The sequence below is a fragment of the Rutidosis leptorrhynchoides genome, chromosome 3 (genome assembly GCF_046630445.1).
Source record: "Rutidosis leptorrhynchoides isolate AG116_Rl617_1_P2 chromosome 3, CSIRO_AGI_Rlap_v1, whole genome shotgun sequence".
Lineage (NCBI taxonomy): Eukaryota > Viridiplantae > Streptophyta > Magnoliopsida > Asterales > Asteraceae > Rutidosis > Rutidosis leptorrhynchoides.
The window spans coordinates 99,126,089-99,136,317 of NC_092335.1; the positions used below are offsets into that span (position 1 = coordinate 99,126,089).

At 32.7% G+C, this 10,229-nt stretch overlaps 2 protein-coding genes and 1 non-coding gene across 3 annotated transcripts; all 3 read right to left on the minus strand.

The window, feature by feature from the left end:
* Positions 1-1,890: 1,890 nt before the first annotated feature.
* LOC139896555 (protein FMP32, mitochondrial-like) lies at positions 1,891-5,070 on the minus strand. Its single transcript, XM_071879203.1, has 7 exons — positions 4,694-5,070; positions 4,317-4,448; positions 4,142-4,201; positions 3,313-3,389; positions 3,061-3,117; positions 2,282-2,348; positions 1,891-2,178 (listed from the first exon to the last, which is right to left on the minus strand). The coding sequence occupies exons 1-7, from the start codon at positions 4,910-4,912 to the stop codon at positions 2,059-2,061; spliced, it is 732 nt and encodes a 243-aa protein (XP_071735304.1). The 5' UTR covers positions 4,913-5,070; the 3' UTR covers positions 1,891-2,058.
* A 157-nt stretch (positions 5,071-5,227) lies between these two features.
* TRNAK-CUU (transfer RNA lysine (anticodon CUU)) lies at positions 5,228-5,300 on the minus strand. The gene has a single exon. It is a non-coding gene; the product is annotated as a tRNA-Lys (tRNA).
* A 1,534-nt stretch (positions 5,301-6,834) lies between these two features.
* On the minus strand, positions 6,835-9,908 carry LOC139900234 (uncharacterized). The gene is made up of 5 exons (XM_071883025.1): positions 9,534-9,908; positions 8,162-8,325; positions 7,975-8,035; positions 7,432-7,513; positions 6,835-6,982 (listed from the first exon to the last, which is right to left on the minus strand). The coding sequence occupies exons 1-5, from the start codon at positions 9,718-9,720 to the stop codon at positions 6,853-6,855; spliced, it is 624 nt and encodes a 207-aa protein (XP_071739126.1). The 5' UTR covers positions 9,721-9,908; the 3' UTR covers positions 6,835-6,852.
* Positions 9,909-10,229: the final 321 nt, after the last annotated feature.

A 10,229-nucleotide genomic window follows, 5' to 3' on the forward strand; every position in this document is an offset into this window, starting at 1 on the left:
ATCACAAAGATTTCTAAATGGGTTTATACAAATGGGACGTATGTGGTATAACCGATTAAATGACTACTTGATAAAAAAAAGAGTATAAATATAAACTTATTTTGCACGTATGTATTATAAAAACAATGTTCGGATATGAGATCGTAGTTGTTTATGTCAATGTTCTTAACATCATATGAACAAATAAAGAGATCTATGAAATCATTCAACTTCTAAAGAATTATTTTGAAATGAAAGATCTTGAAAAAACCAAGTATTACCTTGGATTGCAAATTGAGCATATGCCTAATGGTTTACTTGTACATCAAACAACTTATACCGAAAAGATTTTAAAACATTTTTAAAAAAAAAACAAACTCATTGTTGTTAGATCACTCAATATTGACACTGATCTATTTCATCCCTGCGAAGATCGTGAAAATCTTAAACAGATCGGAAGTTCCATATTTTAGTGCAATTGAGGTTCTTATGTATCTTATAGATTGTACAAGACCTAACATTTCTCTTGCAGTTAATTTGTTAGCAAGATTCAGCTCAAATGACAATGGAGCGGGATCAAACACATATTTTGATACCCTTGAGAAACTGCTGATTTAAAATTATTTTATTCTAACGTTTCAAAACAAGATTTGGTTGATTATGTATATGCATGTCATTCATCAAATCCTCATAAAGATAAATCTCAAACTCGATATGTATTCCTAAATGGAGGTACCACAAAATCATGGCGTTCTTAAAACAAACACTTATTGCAACATCATCAAATCATGACGAAGTGATTGCATTATATGAAACTACTCAAAAATGTGTTTGGTTGAGATCAATAACACAAATCATTAATGATTCTTGTGGACTAGAACGCTATAAAAGACCAACAACTATCTTCACCAATAACTATATATGAAGATAATGCAGCTTGCATAATACAAATGAAAGAAGAGTATCAAAAGTGACTGAACAAAATATAAATACTGAGGAGGCGCCAAAGCCATAGACGGTCTTAACGGTCATAAGTTTGATGGAAAAGAATGGTATGTTGGTAAGGCTCAGAAAAGACTACAAGGGAATAGGAATTGAAACAAGGGTTTGAGCAAACCATGAAGGAGACTGTAGACAAATCACATGGGCTAAACTTGTACATAAAAGATTTAGATGATACAGTTTCAAATGAAAACCTCAGATTCTTCTCATATACTCAAGATCTCGTAAAAGACAACCAGATTAAAATGAGATACGTTCAATCAACAACTCTGCTGATCTTTATACCAAAGCACTGCCAACTGCTATTTTCAGAACACACGTTCATAATATTGGCATGAGGCATGTTCAGAAGATGTAACAACTCAGGCGTTGCCTACTTGAGGGGGAGTCAACTCTATGCTGCACTCTTTTTCCCTTAGCTAAAGTTTTATCCCAATGGGTTTTCTTTAGCAAGGTTTTTAACGAGGCAGTACTAGTTATTCTCTAATAAAATTGTCATCCAAGGGGGAGTGTTATAAAATATCTAGATTGTGTTATAAAATATCTAGATTGGATGTTAATTTTATTATTATTATTATATTTCTTGCATAGTAATATTTTATACTATAAATAGACATGTATAGTAACCATTTAAGGTGTACCATTTCTCTTGAAATATCAATATCAATATTTCTTCTCTCCTTCTTATCTCTTTTTCTCTCTTTATTCTTATAACCATTAAAGGTAGTTATAAGCCTACTGAATTATAACAAAAATACAATATTCACTTTTTTGTATTCGTTATGGACTTATGGTTATATGTTATATCTTCATTGATACTTCATACAAATTCTAATAATAGTGTTTATTCTTGGAAGTAACAAAATTGTTAAACTAATATGACGATTTTGATTTGCAAGTCAAGATAGAAAACAAGTGCAACTAAAAAGGGCAAGAACCACTCAATAATGGTTTCATGTTAGTTTTATTATGTTACAATTTTCATTAATGGATCACGAACAATAAAACCCGCGTGAAACAAGTTATTTTTTTCCTCTATGTGTTAATGCTAATCATTACAATTAGCAAGATTACAGTTTACATGAGTATACGCAGCACAGCCAAACCCACAGCAGAAATTGAGACAAGGGTACCTATGCAGTACTTGATCACATCGTATTTTGCTGCTTCCAACTGGGCCCTTAACGAATGAATTTCCTGGGTTAACAACAATAGTTCCAAAAATAAAGTGTCAGTCACTTTGGTAAAACGAAAGTTGGCAACTAGATAGATTGTGAAACAAAAGCTAATATAAACTTACCCTATCAAGTTTGTTTGTGAGGTTAGCAGTTTCTTGGTTTTGGTTTGCCAGTTCATCACGAATTCTCCTGCATTTGTTCATTGATCAATTATAAACAGATTGGCGGTAAAAACAAGAAGCCAAATTTACCAGTATAACTAATAGACAAAATTTGTCTTATTTGTTATGAATAGTACTATTAAGTTTTTCACTTTTCACAAATCTAACCCCTAATTTCTATTAAAATACAAATCGAACCCCCCCCCCCACTTTATACATATATTCTAAATTATTATTTATCCCGTCACTAACACCAAAAATACTGAATAATAACACACACCACGCTTTCCCGACTTGTACACTGCGCTCAAACAGTAGGACCCACATAGGCCACTACTGTGCTACAAATTTTTTTTTTTTTTGTCTCCAACGATAAAAGAAGCAACTTTCTTAAAAGGAACAACCCTTCAATGCTACCAAAAGATGTCGAAAAACATTTTTTTTTACAAATTAGATCAACTAACTTTAACGCTAAAAGAAGCAACTTTCACAAAAGGAACAACCCTTCAATATTAGATGTCGAAAAAAATTTCTTTTTCACAAAATAGATCAAGACTTTTTTTTTAACTCGCATTCAAAATGAAGCCCCCGTCGCGAAGCGAGAGCTCCATAACTAGTTGGTTCTATACAAGTACAGAATCCCACAAATTGTTCATGATAATTGGTTCTTATAAACAAGGGTTAGCTTAAAAATAATCAATGATTAATCGAGCTAGTAAATAAAATAAGTATCTCATTACCCCCTTTCAAGATTCAAATCCAGACGCTGTCCAGCAGTGACTTTGTCAATCTCATACCTGTGTCAAACTTAAAAATCAGTATTATTCTTGATACAAATAAAGTTTTGAAATTTAAAAGCCTAGTGTCAAAACTAATAACTCATAAGGTCCACATTTTGCCAAATCCAAGGAATAGTTGAAGATTAATTTTAATTTAGTCACCATATCATATGTCATAACAAGTACTTGAAACAATAGTCAGATCATACATACCTCAACTCACTGCGCATCTTTTCGATATCATTCCTAAGTTTTTCTGTCTCACGTTGCAACAACGAGAAATGATTTTCCTGCAAAAGAATAGAAAAAAATCAACTTACTCCAAGATGAAAATTCAAAGAATACTTTGTCTGTAAGAAGAGGGATTCGTAAGACCATCCACCAACATAGACAAACCATCTCTGTCATTGTTTTCAAGATAACTCATTTTGTCATATATAAATCCAACATTTCATGTTATTGACAGAGTTCAACCTCATAAATTACATTGTTGCAATGATTTAACCATTGCAGACTAGCAGACATTACACTGATTGATTCCAGGCCACAATATCCCTATACTTTTCATGTTGCCAAGCAGTACTTCAAAATTTAATAACTCATAAAAAAATCAATCACTACTATGTCATATAAAAGTCTCTTTTTCATGAAAGTCATTTATTGCACAAATTGCTTCGATTCGCCTATTACCACACATTAGTTCTTTTAGTAATTAACACATCTGATTAAAGCACTCACCTTAACTTCTTACTAAAAACAGTCCATTGGAAAGCTAACTACATGATGTAGCATACTAACTGTTCCTACACATGTTCTAATACATATTAGTCATGGGCTCGTGTCCATATATACTGACACAATTAACCTAGGTTTGACAAATAAAATAATAATGATAAAGGCTATTGCCGAAAGCCCGAAACACAAACAAAAGATCTACAAAAACAAATTTTAACCAAAAATGATGATAATTTTAAGCTCATATGGTATTATATTCAAATTTTCAATTTAAAATTTATACTAAAACAGTATTACTCTTTGTTACCTGAGAGCTTTGTACTTGAGACTTGAATTTCCCCAAGTTACCATCTTGAGTCATCTCAATCTAAGAACATTAAAAAATGCACATCGACAACATATTTATTATACAGTAATACAGTATCATATTTAATCATCAAAACGATTCAAAGAAAAAATTTAAAACAAATCAGGAAACAAACCCTTTGCATTTCACCCTTGGAAACAAAAGATTGAGCCACATTTTCCAAACTATCATTCAAAACTTCAGTTATTGCAGATGTTATCGCTTCTGCTTGTTTTGATGGAACTCCTTGTCCTTCTAATCTCCTAACCTAAACAAATCAAATAATCAATTTATTAAAAACGAAGAAAACGAAAGATAAATCAATACAATATTCAGGGTCTACATATACTAATAAAGCCAACGAAATGGAATTTAGGTTTTTAGAATAATATTCCCCAAAAGCCTAATAAACACTTTGACATAAAATCATAGTCATAGATACACCTTCAAAGGCAGATAAATAAACATAATCTAATTTAAGTTCATAAACGAGAAAACAAAAATCAGACTTACAAGCGCTAGGGTATCAACAAGAAACAAACGTTTGCCATTAGATTGAACTAACTGAGAAATCTGCCTAAAATCAAATCTGTTGTTAATCGGATTACAATGCAATGATGAGGACGTTGTCGCCGGTGTAGGTGCAAACGCGTTTCTGAAAACCGGTGAATTGATCGCCTGAACGGATCGGAGTTTCGTTCCGGCCCGAATACAGGCCGCATAAGCGGCCATGAATCAAAACACTACAGATTGAAATCGAGCAAAATCTATATTAATTGAAAAAACAACAATATATGAATATTAATATTTGATTGGAATGAAACTGATTTGAAGAAGGTATGGGTTAGGTTTGAGGTTTTTTCGTTTGTTATTGGGAGATGTGCATAGGAATGGGATCAATTAAAATAAAAAGGTTTAGTTGATTTTAACCGTTTATTATACTTAAATTTATAAACCGCGAATTGTGTTGGTTAATGAAGTTTCGGATCAGATCCGTATCCGTTCTCGGTATTCACCGAACTCAAATAACTCAAAAAACATACTAAACGCCCACCGTGGGGCTCGAACCCACGACCACAAGGTTAAGAGCCTTGGGCTCTACCAACTGAGATAGACGGGCTTTTGATTTGCTACATTAAGTATACTCACATAGTCAAATTAAGTACATTAAGTTGGTAGATTAAGTACATTAAGTTGATTGGCTCCATTAAGTACACTTACATACTCAAATTATGGTAATATATTTTTTTTTTTTTTGAAAAGCAAGGTGAAATATTATTAATAATCAACCAAGTCTCGAGGTTGCATGAGAATGCAACAATTACAATTACAAGAGAGTAATCACCATACATTATTAGAGATTATCAATCCGCGACAATAAGAAATAATACAAATCTACTCAAATGACATAACACCCCGGATCCGAGAACCAAGAAGTCCAATTAAGAATACAACCCTTAAGTCTTCGAGAAATCCAATCAAATGATAAGACTTGGATTTCACTAAGACAAGAAGAAGCCATCGAAGAATTGTTGTTGAAAACCTTGTTATTCCTATTCTTCCAAATAATGTAACAAGTCGCCCACACCGTTCCTTGCCAAATAGATTTTCCTAAGCTAGTAAGTTGAAGTTGAGAGCATCCCCCACGAAGTAAGTCACCCAAAATAACGTTTGAAGTATTAACTTTCCACCACTTGAAAACCCGACAAGACCAAAGAATGTGATCACCCGTTTCCAACTCGTTATCACATACCGGGCAACGAATATTGTCTAGATCAATTCCCCTTTTGTCAAGCTCTACCCGAACCGGAAGACTATCTTTCATTACCTGCCAAATAAACACCTCAATTTTTTTTGGAATCAAAGTATTTCTCAAGGTGCCATTTGGAGCGGAGTACTTTTCTAACACAATACCATCTAAAATATAAGTAAGTTTCTTAAATGAAACTGATATATATTTACAAACCTCATGATATATAAATGAAACTGATATAATAATCCATGGAATATACCTCTACGTTTTTGCAACTATTGTGTTAGACTTGCAAGAAACATGATCAAAGTAGCTCACATGGGACAGCTATTCCACGTACCATCGACATCAATCTACTGATGATTGCAAACGTTAATAAAGTTGGTATCCACACCTAACATCTCATTAATAGGAACTAATCAGTCTGATAAGTTGTCAAATGATTGTGTAATACAATATGATAAAATTTAGTTAAATACTTGATTTTCATTCAATGATATTTCTAAAATCATTTTGACAAATCCATTATAAGGTTATGCACTACAATCTATTACTACCTTCGTCCCTATTTTGTTGTTTATTATTCCATTTTAGGATGTTCAAAATGGAAAGTTATGGAAAGTTTTTATGTTATGAAAGTAACATAAAACTCATTTCTGCATAAGTGCTGGCATGTTTACAAAATTGTACTAAGATGCATATCAAAACCCAAGTCGGCAAGGACTTCTAATCTTTAGCGTCAACACATCCATTATTTTGAACAAATAATAATGTTTGCATCATATAATGTAGAGACTTGATGATCCTTGATATTTTTCTCCTTTTTTTATCGTTCTTGATCTACAGGATCAGCATTAGACCTAATTCTGAGCCCTTTATGAGTATGGATAGAGAAGTCCATTCCTAGATCTTTACTCGGTCAATCCTTCTTAGTTTGGTCGTCTCGATATGGATTCAAAATGTCATAAACACTTTCCTTCATTTCATTGCCAACTCTGCGAGCGTTTTTTGCTATACCTGATGCAACTACATTTGCATTTCTTCTAAATCTGTTTTGAACAAGAGCAAGTGTAAGCAAATACAAAAAATCATAACACATTAGGATTTTTTTAGTAATAACTAGTTTATAACTTACGAGTACGCAGAATTGATATTATTAATTATTAAATGATTTAATATTATTAAACAAGTTAATATTTAATAAGAATAAGAAAGTAATTTTTATATGCATTACAAAATCAATGGTTGAAAAATGAATAGGACATTAATAATGGTGAGATTACCATCTTAAATAATCACCTATCAGTAAAGATTAAATCTAACAGGTAAGATTAAATTCGCTTACCAAATTTTGACTTTCTTTCTGTACATAAAAAAGGCTATACAAGTTAACAATAAAGAGTCTCACACCCAATACACCTTATAATACAATTACGTGTCAAGTGAAACTTGAAGAAATGAAGACAGAGTATCATAAAACATAAATATAACTACTTGCCTGCTAAAGAAACCATTCGATGCAGATTGACCTGGCCCTGGACTGCTTAGATGTGGTTGTGGTTGTGGAACTGCATGCTTATCTACAAAAACAAAGAAGAAAAAAAAGAAAGAAAGAAAGAAGAAACAACGCATTAGTTGTACATACCAAGTGCATAATCAAGCCACCACTACACGCAAGTAATACATCCATGTACATAACCAAGAAGAAGAATATACACCATATCTTAGCTTTAAAATATCAAATGAACTAGTTCTAATTTATGAGAAAAGTATCCTTATATTTACTTTTGAGCTAAATAATAACTTGATCATGTTGTACACTAGCATTACCAAGTACAGATAAAAAAGAATCGTCATTGATAATTATAAAATACAGGTTTGACATTTGAAACAAAAGGATGATAATAATACAATATTTTAGCGGCATATACTTGTTCTACACTTAATCATTTTTTTTTTGGGTAAAGGATAATGATACAGTAAGTTGTAACAATTACTAATAGAACTCTGAATAAACTATTATCATAACAGAACGATTTACCTTTGGTTTGAGCATGAGTAAGAGCAGAACTGGTATTAGTAACTCGTGGGGTCATCAAAAGCTACACACACTTGATAATGTAAGTGAAACTATTTATAGTAATTGTATAATAAGAGACGTGCACATGGTCACACACACATGTATATGTGTGTGTGTGTGTGTGTGCAAACAGATTGAAAGAGCAAACCTTAAAGCCAACACATTCTGGAACCACCTTTTCCGTTTCTTGCCCATCACCGTTTTGACTTTTTACATCTGAATAAACAGAGTAACCAACACAACCATATCTGAAATCAGCGAGGCTCCTAACCTTATCATCAATGTCAGATTCTTCAACATCGTAGCGAGGTACTGTTTATTAAAGTAAGAATCAGGATCCCGTACTTTTAAGTGTAGAACAATTATATGTGGATATTCATTTATTCATTAAAAACAAGATCATCATTTATCCATTAACAACAAGGTTTTGGTATTATATGCAACAAGGCTTTCAGTTAGATTTTAGTAACTTCTTTAAGCCCTAGAAGAATCAAATTATAGTTCTTTGTAGTTGAAAGGAGAAAAAAGCTGAAATCTGCTAACAGAAACTTGAACATGGCAACCATAAAAGCCATAACTTTGTTATATGCATGCTAACAAGGTGTCAATATGGATACACCCACAAGCTACCAGTCTTGACAGTCTAAAAATCCATACCACAAGATCAGAAGGTGTAATCTAATTTATTAATCTTCATCATTTCCTCTTTCACTCTTTTCGAAAACTTTTGCAGTTAGATAGCAATTTTTCGTTAAACGTTTTTAAGATTTTAGGGGTGGATTAAAAAAGGATTATTCAGATTAGTAAGCTAAGTAAACGATGATTGTTAGGCCGGTTGAAAATTTACTTGGGCACAGAATAGTTAAGTTATACTTTTCGCGACCTATGCTTCAAAGCAAAATAGATGATTTCAAGTATGCAGTAACCTAAGATAAAAAAAACTTGCTATTCTCCTAAAAGCATATACATACAAGTATGCAAAGCATATGATCACTCAAACGACACCCTTAGCTTAACAAAAACATACAAGTCCAACACAATAATCCTACTCCATATCTTCATTTGACGCCGAATATTCGAAATGCTTAAATTAATATCAATTATGGTACTGTATATGCTTCACCATCCAAATTACTCCACCCACCACAAACTGTGCATTAACAGGTTGTACAACTAAATAATGCATATGTGTGGTGGATGAAGTAATTTCGATGGTGGTGGATATATCATTAACCTAAAAAAACGACATAAACTGGCTACTTACAAACTGAATTCTGAATATTTTTCTGCTTAAATCAGTATCAATATCAATTATGGTAAAAATAAATAAATAAATAAATAAACGTTCTATTGGAAACCTAAATGTCAATTTGACCTAATAACATAAACTGGCTACAAATGTGTAATTCTGTATGTGCATTATCTGAATTTAAACTGTATGTGCATTATCTGAATTCAAACTGTACGTGCATTATCTGAAAAAATCTGGCATAGTTAAAAGTTGAATGAAGGATGAATACCTCTAGGAAGGGAACGAGTGAAGCCAACGCAAACAGGATTACGCGAGCTTGATCTGAGAGTTGATGAATAATACATGCATCCCTTACATGATCTACCTCCTATAGTACCTCCTTTCTCGTTCAAAAAATTAAAATTACTTTTATTGATATTATCATCAATTTTTGAATTAGGGTTAGCTCCTTGCATTTCTTCACCCGTCGATTTCACTATCCAGTTCTAAATATTAGAAAATCTGTCTTCCTATGTCTCTCACACACAGGGATGCTTTTGCTTTCAGATTCGGCAGACGATGATAGTGCCAACAAATTTGGTGCACCAAGTAAATTGGAACCAACAATGGCGTTTAGCTCGCACACACTGTTTTGGTTTAATTGTTGGGTGGGCCGTGGGGCCGGTGAGTAGTGGTTTACTCACGGGACCATACTCAAAATTGGAGTAAATAAAAGAGAAAATTGCCCTGATAGTCCATGTGGTTTGTACCATTTTGCACGGTTAATTAAAATATTAGTTTTGAGTGTGGTTTATTAGAGGAGCAAAGATAGTCCAAATCACTAACTCTGTTAAGTTTCCTGTTAAAATCTAGTTTTGTGTCAAACATGTGAGAGTATTTTCGTCATTCAATCTCTCCAACCAACCAAAAACTCTAAGAAATTCACTTTCCAAAAGTTAAAACCAAGAAACCTAGAACCTACCAT

What these genes read in the sequence shown, in the direction of transcription:
- LOC139900234 (XM_071883025.1), bottom strand. Translation starts at nt 9,720, where the DNA reads ATGCAAGGAGCTAACCCTAATTCAAAAATTGATGATAATATCAATAAA. An exon ending in CAGAATGTGTTGGCTTTAAG is followed by an intron (nt 8,036 to 8,161) that starts GTTTGCTCTTTC and finishes AAGTGTGTGTAG; the next exon opens with CTTTTGATGACCCCACGAGT. An exon ending in TCGAATGGTTTCTTTAGCAG is followed by an intron (nt 6,983 to 7,431) that starts GCAAGTAGTTAT and finishes TGTTCAAAACAG; the next exon opens with ATTTAGAAGAAATGCAAATG.
- LOC139896555 (XM_071879203.1), bottom strand. Translation starts at nt 4,912, where the DNA reads ATGGCCGCTTATGCGGCCTGTATTCGGGCCGGAACGAAACTCCGATCC. An exon ending in CTCAAGTACAAAGCTCTCAG is followed by an intron (nt 3,390 to 4,141) that starts GTAACAAAGAGT and finishes ATTCTTTTGCAG; the next exon opens with GAAAATCATTTCTCGTTGTT. An exon ending in AAGATGCGCAGTGAGTTGAG is followed by an intron (nt 3,118 to 3,312) that starts GTATGTATGATC and finishes AGTTTGACACAG; the next exon opens with GTATGAGATTGACAAAGTCA.